The sequence below is a fragment of the Zea mays genome, chromosome 8 (genome assembly GCF_902167145.1).
Source record: "Zea mays cultivar B73 chromosome 8, Zm-B73-REFERENCE-NAM-5.0, whole genome shotgun sequence".
In the NCBI taxonomy this organism is placed as follows: domain Eukaryota; kingdom Viridiplantae; phylum Streptophyta; class Magnoliopsida; order Poales; family Poaceae; genus Zea; species Zea mays.
In genome coordinates, this window is record NC_050103.1 from 134,826,312 (window position 1) to 134,849,933 (window position 23,622).

General features: G+C 45.8%; 1 protein-coding gene across 1 annotated transcript; it reads left to right on the forward strand.

Moving 5' to 3' along the window:
- The first annotated feature begins 738 nt into the window (after window positions 1-738).
- Window positions 739-10,837, forward strand: LOC100275257 (uncharacterized). The gene is made up of 2 exons (NM_001365945.1): window positions 739-961; window positions 10,299-10,837. The coding sequence occupies exons 1-2, from the start codon at window positions 885-887 to the stop codon at window positions 10,678-10,680; spliced, it is 459 nt and encodes a 152-aa protein (NP_001352874.1). The 5' UTR covers window positions 739-884; the 3' UTR covers window positions 10,681-10,837.
- The last annotated feature ends 12,785 nt before the right edge of the window (window positions 10,838-23,622 follow it).

Sequence of the window (23,622 nt, forward strand, 5' to 3'; positions counted from 1 at the left end):
TTAAAGAGTCGGATAGCTTGACAAGTTAGATGACTAATATATTGGAGAATTATTTTACTATTGAGTAGCTAAAATTTGGTTGAACAAGTCATTTAGCTAGTCTCTTAAAGATGCTCTACTAACTTATCTAAATAGCTATCCAAATATAGCTATCTTTTATTTTAGGTTCCTCACTTTTTGAATATAGGAAACATGAATGATTCTCTAGAGTGTAAATAAGATATAGAAAGTATGTTGAAGATTGTAAAAATATAGAAAGTGGTTTCTATTCAAATGACGTTGTTCTGTACATGAGTACGTCACGTTTATATATCTATGCCGAAATTTCCCAAAGAGCAAAACAGATAGGTCCAATGCTAGGACGGCGACGGGACCACCGACGGCGGCAGTCGATCGCCGGAGGCGTAGAGGAGCTGAGTGAGCGCGCGCCGGGTGGCGGCGCATCTTCTTGGCTGGCGGACGCTGACTGCGTTGGTTATTGGAACGTGGGCAAGTCTGGCACCCCGGCCACCGCCCCACCTCATGCATGGAGGGACGACGCCGCTGCCACACCGTGCGCGGCCCACGTCATCGTTATCCACCTCCATCCCCGCGCGGTCGGCGCAGACCCACGGCCTCGTCACCTACCCCGCCACCTCCTTCCTTCCCGGCAGTTGCAGCTGCAATTTCTCCTTCAGCTGCCAACTGCCAAGAAGCCCTCCTCCCCTACACCTCCTAGACGCGCAGCAACCAGCCAGCATCTGCGTATAAAGTATATACTAGCCAGTCTCTCGTCAGCAGAACGCAACAAGGATCGGAGCATCAGCATCGCGACCTGTCTCTGCCGTGAACTTGCCTACCTGCTAAGTGCCAAGGCCAGCAACACAAGGCAGCGAGCGACGGACATGGACGAGAAGCACGCACCATCGCCGTCGCCGTCGCCGTCACCCGTCCAGAGGAGCCTCTCCGCCGTCACCTACTGGTATGACAGCCGATAAGCATTACTGTTGAGCGCCGTATTGAGCGGCCGGACGGTCCGGCCCTGAGGCCGGACGGTCCGCGGTCCGGACAGTCCGCGCCTGTGGGCCGGACGGTCCGCGCATGCGCAGAGCAGTTTAGGGTTCCGAGTTTTGTGCTATGTTTGTTGGCTAGATTTGCGGAATTAACACGGAATCCAGTCATGTAAAGGGTCCAGCCCCCCTCCTCTATATAAAGAGAGGTCTACGGCCGATTTGTAATCATCAACAATCGAATCAATACAACTTCTATTCGCATTTATTTCCAGTACAATTAGGAGTAGTTCTAGCCTAGTTCTAGTTTAGCCTCTCGATCCCCAAATTCTCCGCCTCTCCTCGACTCTACGTCGATTAGAGGAGTCTAGGTCGGCCGGCCCGAGCCTAGACAACCCCTAGGATCTCTCCTCCCCGACGGGGTCCCTCCCGGAAGCGAGATCCAGGCGCCGCCGGCGATCTTCCGCCGCCCCTGCACACGCGCGGACCGTCCGGCCCCAGGGCGCGGACCGTCCGGACGTCAGGCAGGAAAACCTAGCCCCTGCGCCAGGTCGCGGACCGTCCGGCCCCAGGCCGCGGACCGTCCGCGCCTGACCAGAGAGCACCGCCGCCGGTTCTTCTTGAGTATTTGGCGCTCCGAAAAGGCGTCAACATACTTTTTGGCGACTCCGCTGGGGAAACATATCTAAGCTCATCAAATCGGCCCTCAATGGCCGGTTCAAGGGATAGCTCTGATATTTCTCCAAGCAACATCATAGAGCCGACTTGGGAAACCTTGCCGGCTGACGAGCAGCTCCAGTTCGAGGAGCACAAGGAGCGGATGATCCAGGAGGCGAAAGCAAAGTTCTTGACCAACTTCAAAGTGGACAGGAACAACAAGGTCGTCCGACATCGGGCGACGGATCCGGCTTCGCTCCAACCCACGCCAGATATCCCCAATGTAAGTAATACCAACGATCTGCAATCTCTTAGAAATTATGTAGAAGATCAGCGTGAACAAATGCAGAATATCATAGGGGGTATGCAAAGCGATCTTAAGAGACTAGTACGTGCATTTGATAAATCTAGTACCGCAAATTTTCCTTCGCACGAGGTTGAGTTAGGAGATAACGCGTGTAACACATCGGCTACAGGTTGTCACGACCAGTCACAACCCCTTTATGGGATGCCGATGGACACATACCCTAATCAACCGCAAATCGGCAGCAAACCAGCCGATCTGCACATGCCCGGACCGTCCGCACGTGAGCGCGGACCGTCCGGGCCAGCAACAGTCAGGCCTATTTTTAATGAGTTACCTAGATATGCGCTCGAGCCACCACGCACGGCACAGAACCTAAACTACCCAGTCGGACCGTCCGCGTACAACAACGGACGGTCCGCACATAATCACGGACGGTCCGGGCCAATGTCCGGACAGTCCGCACATGACCTTTTTGAGGAGGATTGTTACCGGAATCCTCACCCGTCCCAGCAGCACTTCCCATCGCACTATACAATGCATCAACCCATTAATTCAAGATCCAGAGCCCAGGAAAGCTTCCCGGCCCCACCCAGGAGGCCGGAAAGAAACGATCAAACCTATGACCCATATGGGGCAAATGAAAATGCACCACGTAACTCAAACCAATGGGGGGAAAGACAACATGCTAATGTCCAACCAACCCCACCTATGTTTGACCAGAGAGCCGGTGGTCTCGCACCGGCTGCCATTGATATAGTAAGGGAAGAAATAGCCGGGGCGTTCCGAGATAAGCTCGGAGTAAGCATGGTCCCTTGGGGGCAATCATATCGGAAACCTTATGACAGCCGATTTGATCACCACCCATACCCACAGGGAACCAGGATACCCGAATTCGCAAAATTTTCGGGTGATCAAGGGAAAAACACACGTGAACATATAGGCCAGTTCTTAGCACAATTGGGAGAATTGGCCGACACAGAGGCATTTCGCGTACGTTTATTTTCATTATCGCTAACAGGAACCGCGTTTGCATGGTATGCCACTTTACCTCCTAATTCCATTTCATCATGGGGGGATCTAGAACAAAAATTTCATGATCATTTTTTCTCCGGTGACTATGAGTTGGATTTGGTAGATTTAGTGTCGTTGCGACAGACAAAAGATGAATCGGTTAATGATTACATCCGGAGATTCCGAGATACAAGAAACCGATGCTTTCAAATTCATTTAGCAGAGAAACAGCTAGTAGGATTAGCCTTTAATGGTCTGCGATATTATTTAAAAGAAAGATTAGAAGGCATCCAATTCTTTACATTAGCACAATTACACCAGAGAGCTTTGGCTTGTGAAGGCCGAAGCAAAGAAACTGCTAAAACAATTCGTCACAACGTACATGTAGTAGAATGCGACCAAAGTAGTTCAGAAGACGAATCAGCAGAGGTGTATGCTGCTGAAATGGTTTGGCCAAAGCAGGCCAAATCTTCGGCTTGTGCCTCCTTACAGCCGGTTCAAAAGAAACGGCAAGAGGAGGTTAAGTTTACATTTAATGTTGGTAAGTGTGATAGAATATTTGATGAATTACTTAAAAATGGCAACATTAAAATAAATCACACTGTTCCATCCGCCGACGAGCTAAAACGTCGTGCATATTGCAAGTGGCATAACTCATTTTCTCATGCCACTAATGATTGTAATGTATTCCGTCGACAGATTCAATCGGCCATTAACGAAGGACGATTGAAATTTCAGGAAATGCAGGTGGATACAGAACCCTTTCCGATGAACATGATTGACTTCGAGGGCAAGAAAGTCTTGGTTCGGCCAAATACAGCCGATAAAGGCAAAGGCAAGGAAACAATCATCGGCAATGCTAAAAGGGCCGATGGAGATTGTAAAGTTGCTTGCAGGAAGGTGGTGGCCGAGAAGACTCCCGATGGAGGGGAGACACTGAAGGTGACCATCACAGCCTCTAACACTGGGGGGCAAGCGCAGACAGGGAGACAGTTGCGGGAACCCGTGCTGCGTATCACGGACAGTCCGCCGTCCCGACGCGGACGGTCCGACGCTTCCCCGGACGGTCCGGACGACTCTGGCGGACGGTCCGGCCATGCTCAGGACTCGCAGCGACCACGTACCTTCAAACCACGACGACCAGAGATAGGTACGTGGAAAACAAATACATTTAAAGCAGCTGGTCGGCTGATCAAGCCTGGCCCGACTTTCGATCAATTGTTGTCTAAGTATGTGAAAAAGAAGGCCGGCCCCAGTGACCGGCCACCGAAGCGACCCCGCTCACCCATTCATGAGCAACGTCAGGTCAGGCCGATTGGACCACTTTACCAATCGGAAGAAATGAAAGGTCCTATTGTACAATTGAGACCTAACATGCCGACATGGACCCCTCCACCCCCTTATCCATCTATGCCATATCCATACACATACTTACCTCCACCATATGTCCCAAATCAAATGTGGGGCATGCCACCATATCTATTTGGGATGCCACAGTACCCCGCCTGGGGGGCACCCCAAACATCCGTTTTTGATAGGTTGGCGCCGCCAGTGCAAGACCGGTTGAGCGCTGCTGAATCTGGTCATCAGGCACAGGCCCAACAAGATTGCCGGACTACTCGGCCTCCTAGGCCGACCAATCCGGCAGGGGGGCATATGCCTACAACAAAAAAGGACATCATCAAAATAGGCACTGCAGATGTTGTCATACAAGAAGATAATAAAGGGCCGATGATTTTCGGCGAATCGGCCAACACAACCGAAAAGGATACGGCTACCATCAAAACAGTCGATCCAAAATACTCCATGCCTCGATGGTGCCCAGCGGGATTGACACGATCCCAAAAGAGAAAATTACAGCGCCTAAGAGCAAAGGAGAGCCAGGAGAAGGAGGCGGAAAAGACATTTAATGACACACATCCACTATACCCGCCACCGCAAAAGAAATGGAGACCGAAGGCCGTTGAGAAAAAACAAACGGCCACAGAAATAGAAAGTCAATCTGCACCAGGCGCGGACCGTCCGGCCCCTGCGCACGGACCGTCCGCCGTTCACCAGGAAGTCTCTGGACGACCTGCACCAGGCGCGGACCGTCCGGCCCCCGCACGCGGACCGTCCGCCGTTCACCAGGAAGCCTCCAACGACACGACAACATCAATGGAAGAGGACGATCTGCTGGGAGAAGACCTGGTCGACTACGAGGCTTCTCCAGAACGCCCAGGTATGGACGTAAATATTATTACATTTTCTACCGATTGTACTATTATCGGCGACGATGAACCTGTTGTCGCCCAGTTTGATTTTGGTCCTAAAGAAGCCGCCTTTACTAAACCAAAAGAATCGGTAAATCATTTAAAGCCGCTCTTCGTGCGCGGCCACATTGATGGGATACCGATTGCTAAGATGTTGGTAGATGGAGGGGCGGCTGTAAATCTGATGCCTTATTCATTATACAGAAAATTAGGTAAACAAGATGACGAACTTGTCAAGACCAACATGACCCTCAGCGGTGTTGGAACTGATAGTTCGATCAAAGCCAAGGGAGTCACGTCCGTTGAATTAACCATCGGGACTAAGACCCTTGCTGCTGCATTCTTCGTCGCTGATGTAGAAGGAAATTACAGTTTAATCCTAGGCAGAGATTGGATTCACGCCAATCAATGTATACCTTCTACATTACATCAAATGCTGATACAATGGGTAGGCGATGACATAGAACAAGTACATGCTGATGTATCGGCCTGCATCGCTGTGGCCGATGCCCCTGTACTCTGGACTTATGAGACTGCTACATGTCTCACAGGAGTAGACTTTTCTGATTATCAATTCATAAGTATAGATAAGAAAGGTTTCATTCCTGTAATGCTAGAGCCGATGGAGAATCGGCTAAATCCTAAATAAAGTTAAAATGATGAATACACACAAAGTTCATGAGTCTTTGGTCACAGACAGTTCGGCCGCCAAGGCCGGATGGTCTGGTCTTTCACAAAAGAGTTCGGACTTTAAGACCGAGCATCTATCACAGCGAAAAGACAGTATTACGGATGATCTGGTCCCCGAGACCGGAAAGTCCGCCATCACACAAAGATCATCTGATTCCTCTGTGGGGGACATGATAGAGGAATTCAGAGATCTTGATAAACTAGGACAGGGGTTTACATCGGCCGATCCTTTGGAGGAGATTGACATAGGAGATGGTAAAACTCCAAGGCCGACTTTTGTAAACAAGACCCTGGAGACCGATCCTAGAGATGAGATGATCGGTCTATTGAAGGAATATTCAGATTGCTTTGCTTGGAATTATACTGAAATGCCTGGATTAAGCCGAGAGATCGTAGAGCATCGGCTGCCTATTAAATCTGGTTTCAGACCTTTCAAGCAAAGAGCTAGAACATTTCGTGCAGATCTTCTCCCACGCATCAAGGACGAAATCCACCGGCTGCTAGAAGCTGATTTTATCAGACCTTGCAGATACGCAGAATGGGTCTCCAATATTGTGCCGGTAGAGAAGAAGGAGTCAGGTAAACTTAGAGTATGCATTGATTTTCGCAATTTAAATAGAGCAACTCCTAAAGACGAATATCCCATACCCATAGCCGATACATTAATCAATAATGCATCAGGAAATAGAATTATTAGCTTCCTTGATGGTAATGCCGGATATAATCAGATTTTCATGGCCGAAGAAGATACGTCTAAAACGGCCTTTGTATGTCCAGGCTTCATTGGTTTATTTGAGTGGGTTGTCATGACATTTGGTCTGAAAAATGCTGGTGCTACTTATCAGAGGGCTATGAATTTGATCTTCCATGAATTGTTAGGAAACACTGTGGAAGTTTACATCGATGATATTGTAGTCAAATCGGCTGAGTTTAGTTCTCATATAGCTGATTTGCGTAAAGCCTTTGATAAAATGCGTCAGTATGATTTGAAAATGAACCCACGTAAATGTGCTTTTGGAGTGTCGGCTGGTAAGTTTTTAGGATTTGTCATACATGAACATGGTATAGAAATAGACCCTGACCGAATCAAGTCTATTCGGAATGTGGGACCTCCGACCTGTAAGGTCGAGGTACAGAGGTTTCTCGGCAAGGTGAATTATTTACGAAGGTTTATTTCTAACCTAGCCGGGAAGATTGATGCGTTCACCCCTATTCTTCGGCTTAAGAATGATGCCGAATTCGCTTGGGGGGCAGAACAACAAGAAGCATTTGATCTCATCAAAAAATACTTATCTTCGGCTCCCGTATTAAAAGCACCACGAGCAGGAGTACCATTCAGATTATACATTGCAGCTGAGGATAAGGCCATTGGGGCTGTTCTGACACAAGAAACCGAGGGGAAGGAGCATGTGGTGACATATCTAAGCCGAAGGTTGGTGGATGCTGAAACAAGGTACACTTTTATTGAAAAGTTATGCTTATGCTTGTTTTTTGCATGCACCAAATGTAGATGTTATTTACTGTCTAGTCATTGTACTGTTTCTGGTCAAGCCGATGTGATCAAATACATGTTGCATAACCCAATTATGAGTGGTAGAATTGGTAAATGGGCTTATGCACTCGTAGAATATGACTTGGCCTATGAACCATTGAAATCTATGAAAAGCCAAGTCATAGCGGATTTCATTGTAGAACATCGGGTTAATGATATTCATGAACTAGACATGTCATACCTCACTATTACTCCTTGGACTTTATATTTTGATGGATCGGTTTGCAATGAAGGCCAAGGAATTGGCATTGTGCTTGTTTCACCAAGTAATGTCTCCTTTGACTTCTCTAGCCGATTGAAAACTTATTGCACTAATAATCAAGCTGAATATGAGGCCCTCCTATTCGGCTTAGAACTTTTAAATGGTATGGGAGTAAAACATGTGAAGGTATTTGGTGATTCTCAGCTGATTGTCCAACAAGTGTTAGAAGAATATCAATGTTTTGATGGTACTCTAAATAATTACCTTGAGAAATGTTGGAGCATGATTCATTCTTTTGACGAATTCAGTATTCGGCATATCTCTAGAGTTGAGAATCATAGAGCTAACGATTTGGCACAAGATGCATCAGGTTATCGGATAAAGAGAGGAAAGTTTCACAAAACTGAAAATCTGATAACCGGTGCAAAGCCAAATTCCCAGGTCGCGGACCGACCGCGTGATGACGCCGGACCGTCCGGGGTTACCAGAAATGTTCTTTCGATCAATTCGGCCGACAATGAGGCCGATGCAAGTGATTGGAGGACACCTATACTTAATTATCTACAAAATCCCAATATAAGGACAGATAAGAACATTCGGCGAACAGCTTTCAAGTATGTTTTGATGAGTGATGAACTTTACCGCCGAACAGTCAATGATATCCTGCTTAAGTGCTTGGGCCCAGATGATGCTATATTAGCCATGGCCGAAGTGCATGAAGGAATTTGTGGTACTCATCAATCAGCTCCAAAGATGAAGTGGTTGTTGCGAAGGTCTGGTTTTTATTGGCCTAGTATGATAGCTGATTGTTTCAAGTACTACAAGGGTTGCCAAGTGTGTCAAAAATTCGGCGACCTACAGTTAGTCCCTGCAGCCGAATTACATCCTATCATCAAACCTTGGCCGTTCAGAGGATGGGGATTAGACTTTATTGGAGAAATTCATCCTTCATCATCAAAGGGGCATCGGTTTGTGTTAGTTGCCACTGACTACTTCACCAAATGGACTGAAGCCGTTGCTCTAAAGAACATGACACACAAGGAGGTAATCGAGTTTATAACTGAGCATATTATTCATAGATTCGGCATTCCCCAAACCTTAACTACAGATCAAGGTACTTCTTTTATGTCAAAGGAGGTACGTGAATTTGCTGAATTATACAGAATTAAGCTGCTTAATTCATCTCCATATTATGCTCAGGCCAATGGACAGGCCGAGTCTAGTAATAGGACATTGATTAATTTGATAAAAAAGAAGATATCTGATAATCCTAAACATTGGCATAAGATTTTATCTGAAGCTTTATGGGCTCATAGGATATCTAAACATAGGGCTACTCAAGTGTCTCCTTTTGAGCTTGTCTATGGGCAGGAAGCAGTGTTACCTGTGGAGATAAGTTTGAATGCTGTCAGGTTCGCCAGACAAAATGATTTAAATGCTACTGATTATTATAATTCAATGATGGATAATATTGATGAGGTGACCGACAAGAGGATGATAGCTTTGGGAGCAATAGAGAAAGACAAGATCATGGTAGCCAGGGCCTACAACAAGAAGGTCAAAGCAAAATCATTTCAAGTAGGGGACCTGGTGTGGAAGACCATTCTGCCTCTAAGGAGTAAAGACCGGAAGTTCGGGAAATGGTCACCAAGCTGGGAAGGCCCTTATAAAGTAAAACAGGTGATGTCTAGCAACGCCTATTTGCTGCAAACATTACAAGGCAAGGACTTGCCTAAGGCTTTGAATGGGCGTTTCCTCAAACAGTACCATCCTAGTATGTGGCAGGATGCCTAAGAAAACCGATGTAATCACATCGAGTTAGTTGCTTTTGGTTTGCTCAGCTCCACCAAAAGGCAGGGGGGCATATGTTGAGCGCCGTATTGAGCGGCCGGACGGTCCGGCCCTGAGGCCGGACGGTCCGCGGTCCGGACAGTCCGCGCCTGTGGGCCGGACGGTCCGCGCATGCGCAGAGCAGTTTAGGGTTCCGAGTTTTGTGCTATGTTTGTTGGCTAGATTTGCGGAATTAACACGGAATCCAGTCATGTAAAGGGTCCAGCCCCCCTCCTCTATATAAAGAGAGGTCTACGGCCGATTTGTAATCATCAACAATCGAATCAATACAACTTCTATTCGCATTTATTTCCAGTACAATTAGGAGTAGTTCTAGCCTAGTTCTAGTTTAGCCTCTCGATCCCCAAATTCTCCGCCTCTCCTCGACTCTACGTCGATTAGAGGAGTCTAGGTCGGCCGGCCCGAGCCTACACAACCCCTAGGATCTCTCCTCCCCGACGGGGTCCCTCCCGGGAGCGAGATCCAGGCGCCGCCGGCGATCTTCCGCCGCCCCTGCACACGCGCGGACCGTCCGGCCCCAGGGCGCGGACCGTCCGGACGTCAGGCAGGAAAACCTAGCCCCTGCGCCAGGTCGCGGACCGTCCGGCCCCAGGCCGCGGACCGTCCGCGCCTGACCAGAGAGCACCGCCGCCGGTTCTTCTTGAGTATTTGGCGCTCCGAAAAGGCGTCAACAATTACTATTACTGCGCACTCCGCTCCCTTCCTCCTCTCTTCTTCTCCGGTCATCTTACGTTGCGTGGCTGACGAGTCGAGGGCGCCGTGCGCGCGCGGCGACGCATGCATGCAGCTGCGGCGCGTGCGGGTACGACCTGCGCCTGCGGTCGTCCGACCGCAACACGGCGGGGATCGTGGGCGCCGGCGGCGCGGCGTACGGACGCGCGGCCCGGCGCGGGGTCGTGGCGTTCGACGCCATCGACGACGCGCGGTTCGGGCACGCCGACGAGTTCCGCTGCGTCGACCTGCGCGCGCGTCGCCTCTTCGTGCGCCGCACCCGCCTGCTCTGCCGCAAGTGCGGCGCCGGCCTCGGCTTCGGCTACGACGACCGCGGTCAGGACGGCGCCAGGCCCCCGCGCTACGACATCAAGATCCGCGCGCTCCAGCCCCTGGCAGCAGACGACGACCACCACCACCACGGCGACGCGGCCGCACCGCCGACGTCGGATGCATGATCCTTCCTTCTTCCGTTCCGTCCTCGGTGGGCGTGTGCTTGCTTCCCTGACACGTTAGCTGCTGGATTTTTTTTTTCTCTGTCTGTCTGTCTGTCTGCAAGAAAGTCACTCGCTTGCATCTCAAGAAATGTACAAACTGAAGGGTGTCACTTTCTTCCCTGCTTTTCCTTTGTGATTTTTTTATTCAGTTCAAGACAGAAAAGAAAATGGAGATTCGAGACTAGTGCTGACCGATTTTTTTTCAGTAGTCCAAAGTACGGTTCGACACAAAATAAAATGGATAGGGCTAGCATGAACTGAATACGGGTCTTAAATTCTGGCCCATCAACCCCGGCAAAGCCCGTACATATGGGTTGGGTTTGGGCTGGCATAGCCCCAATAAAGCCCATATTACTTAATTTCTTTAATTTAGTAAGTTACAAACTTTATATTATTGTGATATTTAAACTTTATTTGATCAAATGATATTAGAATTGTTTAATTTTTTAATTTAGTAAGATATGTACTTTATGTGGTTGTAATATTTTGACTTTATATGGTTAAATATATGAATCGGGTTTAGATCGACACGAGCCAACAAAGATACAACTGGCTAAATAATTTTTATGGCCTAAAAGTTTTTTGGATTTTTTTTGTCTAAACTCGTGGTATGAAGCACGACGTACTTCGACCGAACCTTCCCACCGCTATATGACACAAACGCGTGCGTTGTTGGATTTTTGATTGGATGGATAACGTACCCACCGTGTATGAGTATGACCAGCCTGGCAGACAAACAGCAGGCTCCCCCTATTTATAAAAGTCAAAAGCTTCGTGTGCCACTCTAGCTGAAGTTGCTAATTTTCAAATGTTGCAACTTGAGCGATGGAACAATTCGGCTGACTGACTCCTGATTTGCACGCACCCGCCATCGGTTTATGTACCTGTTGACCGGCTGCAACAATAATGCTAAGTCAAATCGTTTAAAGTCTTAACCAATTTCATCGTTTAAAGTCTTAACCAATTTCACATATGAAGATATCTAAAAAAAAATACTTCCTATGTATTTAGATATTAGTATCAGCAGTAGATAGTGTGTAAAATAGAGATATGGAACTGTAAATGACAAAAAAAGAAATTTTAAACAAAGGAGGTGATAGGGGATCTGCTTTCTACGTTCTAAGGCTGTCTTCATTAACGTCATCTATATTCATCATTTATATCAGTTCTTTATCATTACCTTTAAAAGATTTCATCATCTATATCTTTTTTTTTCTCCAAAAATATCCTCTAAATCACGTCATCTATACTCAAATACCTATATTAGAGTTTTTTATTTTTATTTTTTGTACATACGTATTTGTCATACTCTTAAATGTATTATATATATTTTAGTTTTGTTAAACCGGTTATTTAAAATATTCAAATAGATAGAGAACCGTTTAGAGCTCTAAACTCTATATAGAGAGAATTCAACAGCGTCCTCTAAATTTAGAGGATCGTTTAGAGAACGCTGTTGAAGAGCGTAGAGCACCGTTTAATTCTCTATATTTAGGGTAGATGACTCTTTAGAGACCTTTGCTGGAGCCAGCCTAAACCTTATAGACACTTTTATCTTTTCACACGTAATCTATATGATATTTAGCTAGATTCTAAAAAAAACTCCTTAGAAAAAACCGTACCAAATAGGTCCTAAATCTAACAATACCATTCAGGAACTATGCGGGCAAACGGAACAGATAGGTGACACAGGAGGAAGGATGCGAACATGCTTCGTGGAATTGTGGGCATCTGCAATTTGATGGCTCACTGCGTCGACATATGGTCGCATGAGCCTGCCGCCTCAAGACATTGCAGCTGCTCTGCTCACTGGTGTCGCCAGTTGAGGCAAAAGATCATGTGTTTTATTTAGACATGGATAGCATTAGTGATGGAAATGAACTTATAACAATATTGGAAACTATCATCAAAGTATATACAAGCATGCAACAGCCCATCACAGTTGAAAACAACTAGATATATAATAAACCGAATGACCTGGTTAGGCATTGCTTATAGGTGCTGCAAATCACAAAGAACGAATCCACAAAAGTACGAATCAAGGTAAACGCTTATCAGCTCATGGGTACATGCCCTGCATTGCCTCTTAACAGACATACATCAGTTTCACGGAAACTTTTCTCTGCTCGCTGCCAAAACTACGATCCAGATTATGCCGAAATACCAACTTCTTGTAGTCATGTTGAACATGGCACCTTTCCACAGCAACCTTTTCACTTTCCTAGCATTTTCTGGTTCTCGCATATGTGATATATTCCATTCCATCTGAATTCTTAAAATCAACAGTAATGTCTTCAAAATATAAAGTGACGTTTGCAGCCAAAACTTGAATAACCGAGCAGCCAAAAAAAATATAATCTAGTTGATTTGTGATCTGAGAAGCAGAAAACGAAAAGCAACCCCGTTCTAAGCTGTTCTTGAATATTTGTCATCAACTAGTTTTTTTTTAAATTAAAACACGACAAATAAAAAAGATCGGAGGAAGTATCACACAATGTAATTAAAGAAAATTGTTCCCTCCACGTGCATGACGAATATCAGACATGCATTATCCATGCCTACCAGCAAACTCGTGGCATTCTTAAGTGTGGTTCTTTCTGTTTGTATCAAAGTTACATATAAAGATATGTCATAAAGTTGTCAATAACCACTGAAGATCAGTCTTGCAGGAATTCTACAGCTATTAGAACTGTTTCAACGTATATGAGAAAACAATATAAAGAATATGTTCACCAATTTAAATGCAGTTATGTAGGCCTCATAAAAAAATAGATGGTATTTCGGAAGCTAGTTTTGGTCTTTACATGTTTTCCATCCTCAAGATAACATTGTCACTACTCACTGTTGATTTCTTATTGGCAGTAATGTCAGAGAAATAAGTGTGCAACCTATTAAGCTGCATGCACCGACCAATTTAATCCAAAAAAATAAGCTTACAAAGTTACATTAAGTTGCATGCACTGATCAGTTTAACAAAAAAAATGAGCTTATGAAGAGAGATGAACAATTTACTTATATTCTAACACAACTAAAAAGTCCAATCATGATTAAGAAAAAAATTAAAACATTATATGTATATGGAACTAAAGCAATAATTAAATTGGATTGGAGAGAGAGGACTGTTAGATGACCAATTTTATCCGTGTTACATATACACACTAATTTTTTTTTAAAAAAAACTCCTCATAAAACAAATACTATTTCCGTGCAACCACAGTTGAACATGTCTAGGTCTAATCTAGTGTCTAGGTTCATATCCTCATCTTTAGCTTAGCAGTGATAGGCTGATTAAGTGTGTAATATTCTGCATTTACTAGGAGGATATCACAACCTAAAATGTAGCTCACGGCTGCCTATATATATGAGAGAAATTAGAAAAAGGCTAAGTAATGAATTCTCTAAATTCGGAGTTACGGTTAAGAAGTTATGATTTTCTGAATATTTAGGTGTTAAACATAAAACAAAATAAGTGCTTGATTTTAACCACATGTTACATAATAGAATAAGGTTACTTAATGATAACCAATATTAATATGAGTCCAATGCAACTATAATGGATTAATTTGGAGTTAAAATGGTTAAGTTATGATTATTCTAGAATTTATATACTTAGTTTACATCTATAAAGGATTATCAACTAATTCTGTAATTGTTTATTTGGTTTATTACAGAATTCGGACGACGGGCATAAAAAACCAGGAATCACAGGGGTTGTTTCATAAAACCGCAGGGCCCGATGGTAAATAATTTACACTAACAGTGGATGGCAGGTTTATTACCACAAAACAGATGGTCTCTTTTATAATTCTGCAGGCTCGAAAGGGTACGGGCCAATATGAGCCGTCTGATTTGAAACCATGGCTCGGATTAGACGCTGGTCAGGCTGAAACAGTGTACTATGGTGACCGCGGGATCTAGAATTTATGACAGCGATTTAATGGATCAGGACTCCATCCTGGCCGCCCGTTATAGATCTACGTCCTAGATCATCCTAACGTGAAACGTTCCCCCAGATCTAATCTAGACCGTTGCCACAGAGACCAACGAATCCACTATCCCGACGTCGCCCCAACGCCCGAGCTCACCGGACCGAGGCGGTGCCACCCGCTTCCGCGGCGGAGACAACTCTAGCGCACATGCGATCGCCCTGAGGTGCTCCCTTACCCGACTAGACCTTGCAACGAGATGCGGTGAACAACCCAAACACATTCCCCGCCATATTACCTTGGATTGTGCACTGTCGTGCTCCACCGATGAGGAATGCGGCGAGTACAGGCGTATGTGAGTGATCATCGGGTGAGTGACAGGCAGGCCCGTGGGCCGAGGCTCACGAGCGCATACCGAATCATAACCTGGTCAGGACCTTCGCCACGCTAAGTTGCTCGACAGGGACTTGGTCTCCTGCTCTGCCTCGAAGGTTTGTTCGGCTAGGGCTTGGTCGTTTGCCTCGCCTCGCTAAGTTTTTCGGTAAGGACTTGGTCATTCGCTCCGCCTCGCAGGTTGTTTGGCTGGGACTTGGTCATACGCTCCGCCTCGCAGGGTTGCTCTACTGGGACTTGGTCATTTGCTCCGCCTCGTAGGGTTCCTCGGTTGGGACTTGGTCGGCTTAGATGGGTCGTTTAAGGATCATGGGCTTACTTTAGGTACCCCGTTCCTCGGTATTCATCAACATGCCACATTTGTGGAACTAAAACCTTATCTTGAAGATTTTAGAACTACCATATCTTTTTTGAATTCATCTAACCAAGGATTTGCTGCATACAAAAGCTTTTGTGTTGCTATGAGATTAAGACCTCGTAAGTTTGGTTTAGACATGGAAGTGAGATGGAACTCTACCTATTTTTATGCTAAAAATCTCATACCTTACAAGAGCATATTCTTATGTTTATCCAAACCCACTATCACCCAAGAGAAGAGGGCGCTACACTCTTAACTGATGCACATTGGTATGTTGGTGAAAAATATTGGAGTTCCTTGAAAGGTTATATGATTCTACTATTGTGATGTATGGTGTGTACTATCCTACATCACCATTAATGTTGCACCACATTATGCATATCTATAAGCACATGAACACGTAATGAGAATGATAACTTGCTTAGACATGTAGTTGTCCTAAAGAAAGACAAAATCTTGAAGTACTGGAGAACAATTCCTTTCCTATATGCATTTGCATTTATACTTGACCCTAGAGCTAAAATGAGAGGTTTTCAATAATGTGCATGTGCTGATGTCTCAACTTACTCATTCTGATTACTTTGGTTATCTAACTTCTGTGAGGGTTGAGTTGTCTGAATTATTTAATAAATATGATGACAATTTTGGTTCTATGAGATTGCAGAGGACTTCAAATGCTACCCCTAGTGAAGGTAAGAGCAAATATGCTTGGGATTTGGTGTTTGATGGTGGTGCAGATGGCATTGGTACCAGTTCTTCAATGGGAGTTGGTGCTGATCTTGGTGGCTTTGGTGCCATTTCTTCCATGGGTTTTGGTGTTGGTTTTGGGCTTGGTCTTGAACTCTCAAGAAGAACATATGCTAGTGCTTTACTTCATGCAATAACTACTCCTGGAATTTTTGGTTCTAAACTAGTTGCTTATCTAGATAGTGACATTGTCTAGAAGATTAATGATGACGTCAATCTCCTAGACTAGTGGCATGATCATAAACTCATTTATCTAGTACTTTAAATCTTAGCTAAAGATATCATTTTTGTTCCTCTCTATTGTGAGTTCAAAATCAACATTTAGTCTTGTAGGTAGGGTCATCGAGGAGCGGCGATGTCGACTTGGCTCAGGAATGGTGGAGATACTTTCCTTGCTAAAGGACTAGGATGCAACACATGCAACGATGCAACACACAATAGAAGATAAATCCCTGGAGGACTCCTTTAAAGATTTGTTCCTTGATTAATATGTTTTGCGCTTGTGTTTGTGACATGTGGATGTGGATATGTAACTTAAGTCTGCATTATGAAGTCTATGATGAACTAAGTGATGAAAGAATTAAATTGATGAGCTGGTGAGAGCACCTAGAGAGGGGTGAATAGGTGATCCTGTAAAAACAAACACTAAATAGCTCAAACTTGGTTATGAAATGTTAGTAAGATTAAAACCAAGTTGCTATAACGAGAACTCTTCACTTGATTGTTCCTTTCGAATGAGTATTGAACTTGGGAACAATAGCACAAGTGATTAAGCAAGAACTTTAGAAGAAAAAACCAATCACAATGAAAAGAGACATAAGAGGTACGGTGATTTTATCCCCTGGTTCGGCCAATGCCTACTCCACGTTGTGGTGACCTCTTTCGGTCAAGGATTGCACTTAATCCCTCTCAAGTGATCCAATGATCAACCTTGAGTACCACGATTTTCTTACTTAGTAGATGTTTCCCTTTTGTGAGGAATCTTCACAAGTTGGAGCCCCTCACCCTTACAACGTTATTCACAAGAAAATCCACAAGAGTAAGGGAGGGAAAGAAACACACGCACGAGCTAGAATCGCAGCAATGACACACACAAGTCAAGAAGAGAGCACGCAAGAACAGTGCAACAAGTTCACAACACAACTAGTGCTCAAATCTCAGTCACGATGATCCGAATGCATGTTTGTGGAGTCTAGGCGTCTTAGGGTGTTCAATGGAGGCTTGGTGTATTGCTCAATGCGCCTAGGGGTCCCTTTTATACCCCAAGGCAGCTAGGAGCCATTGGATCTCCATTTGGTAGGCAATTCTTGCCTTCTGTCGGTTGGCGCACCAGACAGTCCGATGCACCACCGGACATGAACAGTGCCCGATTTCTTTCCTTTTCTGGCAAAGCCGGTCGTTGAGCCTTCGACCCCCTTGGCGCACCGGACACTGTTCGGTGCACACCGGACAGTCTGGTGCAGCCTGGTGACCGTTGGCTCTGGCCACGCGTCGTCCGCTGATTGCGCTGCCGACCGTTGGCGCGGGCGCAGTTTGCTCACCGGACAGTACGGTGCGTCACTACACAGTCTGATGATTTTTAGCCACGTTGCCCTCGTCGATTTCCGAGAGTAGTGAGTTCGATGCTGAACCAGCCTGTGCACCGGACAGTCTGGTGCACCGAAGGCTGGTGCAAGTTTGGTTGGACTTAGCCAAACTTCTCCAATCCAATTTCTTTTGATTTAAACAATGTTCCTAGCACTTAGAGAAATATGTTAGTACCAAAAATAATCTACTAAGGCTAGAGTCATACCTTGATTCTTTGATTTTCATCTCTCAACCACTTAGTACATCACAATAACATGTGTTGGACATCTAATCACCAAAACATTTATAGAAATGGCCCAAAGGCATATTTTCCTTTCAATCTCCCCCTTTTTGGTGATTTATGCCAACACATTAAAAGCAACTCAAAATGCAACAACATTTTTAAGAGAAGCTAAAGAGTGCAAATTGAAGACTAGTTTAACTCACATAGGATTTGACATATTTGGATCATTTTTACCGTCATTTGGTTTATTTTCATAAAACAAATTCTTTTTCCTATCTCTATATCAAAAACACTTGTTTTGGCAAATCAAGAGATCTTTCAAGAGTAAATTTGATTAACTGTCACAAACTTCCCCTTTTTTCCCATAATCAAAATTCTCCCCCATAAGAGAACAATTTTTGTAATAAGAGGATTTTGATCAAATACAAAGATTCTAACTCTATAATTTTTGGAATTCACAAGTGGTTGGTTGATCCATTTGCTTTGGCCTTAATTTCTCCCCCTTTGGCATTAAGCACCAAAATAGGAGACCTTTGTGGCAAAAAAAATAATAATCTAGTTGATTTGTCATCTGAGAAGCAGAAAATGAAAAGCAACTCCGTTCTAAGTCGCCCGCTAGTTTATTTTTGAACTAAAATACAACAAATAAAAAAGAACGGAGTGAGTACTATACAGTGTACTTAAAGAAAATTGTTCCCTCCACGTGCATGACGAATATCAGACATGCATTATCCAGGCCTACCAGCAAACTCGTGGCATTCTTAAGTGTGGTTCGTTCTGTTTGTATCAAAGTTACATATAAAGATATGTCATAAAGTTGTCAATCTATACTACTTATTAAGGCTCTAAGGGTAGCCTGCCTTTTTTCGTTCTGTCATCCGTGAATCTGGACCGTTCGCTTCATCCAGGGCGATCTAACCGTGCTCCGCCCCCTCCCTCGTCCCAGCCGTCCCTGACTTTTGCAACCACCCCGCCCCCATCCATCGCCGTGCAGGCACCGCCCCGCTCACCCTTCGGCGGCGTCGCCCACGAGGCCTATCCACCGCTCCGCTCCTCCCCCAGTACCCAGATCCCCCCACACTCGCCGACGACGATGAGCGTCGCACCCCTCGGTGGCCAGATCCACGTCTCACAAGTACACCGCCGGTGGAGAAGCTGTTGGCGCCCCCGCCCGGTGCCCAGATCCCACGCCCCACCCCACACCACCATCGACGACGACAAGCGCGCCGCACTCCCCCGGTGCCTAGCTCTCGTCGTAACGTAACCGCCGCTCCTGCTCCTGGTGCTCGGTCGATGCACGCAGCGTAGCAACCGGCGGCGAGAAGAATTGCCTGCTTCCCTCCCTCGCGGCGCTCGCAGTCGTTCATGCCCTGCAGGAAAAGAGCCGCCTCCTTCCCGGATCCCGCCGCCACTCGCCGGAGATGGGAGGCTCCCGCTGGCTGTTCCACTTCCTGCTCGTCTCCGTGCTGCTGCACGTCGTCCGGTCCCTAGAGTCCCAGGCGTGCCACCCCGCCGACCTGAGGGCGCTCCTCGACTTCTCCGGTGGCTAGGACAGCAAGGCCGCCGGGCTCATCGGGTGGGGTCCCGGCGCCGCCGCCGCCTGCTGCTCCTGGACGGGCGTCGCCTGCGATCTCGGGCGGGTCGTCGCGCTGGATCTCTCCAACAGGAGCCTCCACGGCGTTATCTCCCCCGCGGTCGCCTCCCTCGACGGCCTCGCCGCGCTCAACCTCTCCCGAAACGCGCTCTGCGGCGCCGCGCCGGAGGCGCTGGCTCGCCTCCCGATGCTGCGGGCGCTCGACCTCAGCGCCAACGCACTCTCCGGCCCATTCCCCGCCGCCGGCTTCCCGGCGATCGAGGACCTCAACAGCTCCTTCAACAGCTTCGACGGGCCGCACCCCGCGTTCCCCGCCGCGGCGAACCTCACGGCGCTTGACGTCTCCGGCAACAACTTCTCCGGCGGCATCAACTCGTCCGCGCTCTGCCTTTCGCCGCTCTAGGTCCTGCGCTTCTCCGGGAACGCCCTCTTCGGCGAGATACCCAGCGGGTTGAGCCGGTGCAGGGCGCTCACTGACCTCTCCCTCGACGGCAACTGTTTCACCGGGAACGTGCCCGGCGACCTGTACACGCTGCCCAACCTGAGGAGGCTAAGCTTACAGGAAAATCAGCTCACTGGCAACCTCGGCAGTGACCTTGGTAACCTCTCTCAGATCGTGCAAGTCAGCTTTTGAGATTAATTACCAAGTCAGCTTTTGAGAGCTCAAAAGATGGTCTTCGCATTGAGTAGATTTTTGTGAAACATTTACAGATTTAATAAAGTCATTGTTTATTGGTTTTAAATTAAAAAAACTTGAGCTGGCAAGGGAAAATAACATCGGACATCATATATAGAGGAGAAATTCTTAGTTTCTCACACAGGTAAAAAAACCTTTAACCTCTGCCTACTCAAACAAACTGGTACCGTAGACCATATGATGAATTATTTACTGAATTTACTATAAATTATTGAATGTTATTCCTTCCTCCTTGTTTAGAAAGAAAGATAAAAATGAGTATTTTTTCCTAATGTCTGACGCACTCTATCTATACATGCATTGTCATTCCCAGTTTCTTTCGCTCAGATACATCTCCATTTTGTTCTGAAGCTCATATTTGGGAATACAAAAGAATCGAAAGGGGAAAAGGCAGAGAGGATTGTTGGTCTGTAATCCATATATGGATATTCCTATTTTGCAACAATATGTTCTGTCAGCTATGTGTTTTCCTTTTTATATTTTGGCTTTGAATGAATGGTTGTTGCAGGTCTCAACTCTCAAGTCAGTACCAGCAACAGAGTTGAATGTTTCGTAATTTGGGTATCATTGCTCAACCTTCTTTTTTATTTTGCCGTTTGTTTTTCTTCAGTAAATTCAAGCTGATACATCATACTATAATACAGTCCAAAGCTAGCTCTTGCTTCCTAGGATCTAATCAGAGTTTATATCAGATAATGAGTCGTTAAACTACCAAGAAAATGTCGGTATAATAATAGAACTACAGTAGTATCCCTGTGGTCTCTCTCTAGAGTTGCATAAAAGTACTTGCAGGCTTGTTGCACACCTTGACTGGCCTGTCCTGAGTCATGACCCAGATATGATCAAGATGCTATGTGGAAGTTCCTATCCAGCCATTTTGTAGGTTGTTTCTCATTGACATAATACCTCAGAATCTTGTTCCATTACAACTTCCACGTCTCTTTGAAGCACTAGGTCGATTTTGTTGGATAATGTATAACTGAATACTCTTGTTACTTCATAACAGAAAATTGTGTGGTTTATTCTTACAAGCTACTGTTGTCCCTGCAGTGGGAGAAGCCTGGAGAGTATGTGTTGTATGAGCAACAATAGCAGAAACAGCTTTTGCTTCAATAACACCAACAAGATCTCTATACAACAACTGCATTCACCGCCACAGGATCAATCACTTCCATCCATGGAACCTATTCAATAGCTTCCCTAGGCAGAAAGAACACAAATGAATATGAAACAACAGGTGCGCAAGTTGTTCTGTTATAGTTTTGATTTGTGGGATATTATTTTTATTTCAGATAGCAATGTATAGTTTTGTGTTGGTATTTTGCTTGTGTCTAGCTATACTTAAAGGAGATCTCTTGGATGAACTGAAGTTATTCAAATGGATTCTTCTTTTTAGCATTTTTCTCACTAGCATACATCCTATATATTTGAATTGTTTGCTTTTGAATTTCATGTAAATTTTACTATCTTTTTAAGTGCACATCTCTACTATCTATTAAGGCTGTAAGGGTAGCCTGCCTTTTTTTTGGTTCTGCCTCTCCCTGGCCGTAGGATCTTCTATCTCGGTTCTGCCGCTCCGTGGCTGTAGGATCATATGTCGTGAGCCCATCGCGCCATACGTCACGCCTCCTTCACCCCATCACCTTCGGCGGCGCCCGCGTGTGCCGCAACCACCCTGGCGCCGCTGTCCCCCCACCTCCGCGGTTCTCGCCCCCCCACGCGCTCCAGACAATCTCCGCCGTGTTCTGCCTCTCATCCGTAACCCTTAACTCCGATGCTCGCGAATCTTTGACGCAGCGACGGCAACCGCCTTCGCACCTGCTCAATCTCCATCGTCGATCCGAGCACATGGCGATCTAGGCGCAGCAGTAGGCCACCCCGTCGCCGACGCGCGACAGGGTGGGCAGCAGCGAGTGTCCGACCGACACAGAGAAGCTCCCCGACGCCGCCGCGTCCTCGGACGATGTGGACCTCGTCGTCGTCGCCTCCACGCACCACGTCGCCGCCGCCACGTACGTCCCGCCGCGAGTCACGTCGCACACCGCCGACCCGAATCCTACCCGCTGCGGTGGCAGGGTACTCGTGGAACGGCGACCATCACACTCGCCTCGATCCGCTCGCGCCGCGGCGGCGGTAGACCGCAGAGATGCCCTCGTTGCCCCTAGCTTTGCCTCCGGCTCCCACTCCAGCTCCGCTTCCAAGGAGACAAGGACCTCACACTCTTCTTCCTAGGCTTGTTTATGGCTGTAGAACTGCTTGTGCTCCTGACTATTACACCGAGGAAGAGGAATTGGTATGTATGAAGTCATCTTACTGAAGAAAAGTATAGGCTTTTTAACTTGGTGGTGGAGGAGATGTGTTACTTGTGATTTGTGATATACTCCTTGGTTACGTTATGCTCCCTCCATTTGGTGCCTCGATTGAAGTCAACATGGTTAGGTCATCGCTGTCTTGATATGATATACACCCCAAATGCCTGCATTCTGATCATCCTATCATGTGCTAAACTTTGTGTCATCCAAGTTTGTGATGAATCTTTGTGGCTGTTAATTGCTACTTATTTGAAGTTGAGTAGAGAATCTTCAGCATCAGCGTGGAAATAAAACCTAGCTGATTGGTTACTGCTTGCATACTACTTTTCATCCCTGATTACTCTTGTTACTTTATACATGAGGATCAACAAGTTCATTTGCATGTTCAACATATCTCATTTTCACGTTCACTGCATTCGTGCTCAAAGCCTCAAATATAAACCGAGTGAGTGAGCAATTGATGAGCATGAGCCTCCTTAGTTAATATGTCTTCACAACGATTATGTGCTTCATTACTTTATGCTTGATTATGGTTTTGATGGCCCTTTTTGTTAGATAACTTAGTTTGCACAAATAGGAGGGTTTCTGTTGTCTGCAAATATAACAAGAATTATTTAAATTTATATGAGATCGGGCTATTATGTGATAGTATAATTTTGTACCTATACTTTTTACTTGATATTATTGCTTTTCCACTAAAGTTACATGATAGTATTTTTACTCGATATTATTCCTTTCTCACTAAAATTGTGTGATCATATTTTTTACTTGACACTATAGCTTTGGCTTTGGCTTTGGCTTCAAGGTTTCGACAGCGGTCTCAATACTATTTGTTTTTCTTATCAGCTACATATATGTTTAATTATGGTTTTATACACTTAAACAGAAGTGACTGGAATCTATGAAAAAAGTTATGTTCTGTTTCTTTGTTAGTCGACCATGATCTATCCACATGCTTTATGTGGACTTGATTGGTAAGAGTCTTCATCTTTGCATAGGCCTAGCCTAAGACGGTACCGTGAAATGGTTTACTTTGTTAGTTCTATGCATACAGCCCTTGGCCCCA

Coding starts and splice junctions, on each gene's coding strand:
- LOC100275257 (NM_001365945.1), top strand. CDS start 885: ATGGACGAGAAGCACGCACCATCGCCGTCGCCGTCGCCGTCACCCGTC. Junction 962..10,298: donor CTCTCCGCCGTCACCTACTG/GTATGACAGCCG, acceptor GCATGCATGCAG/CTGCGGCGCGTGCGGGTACG.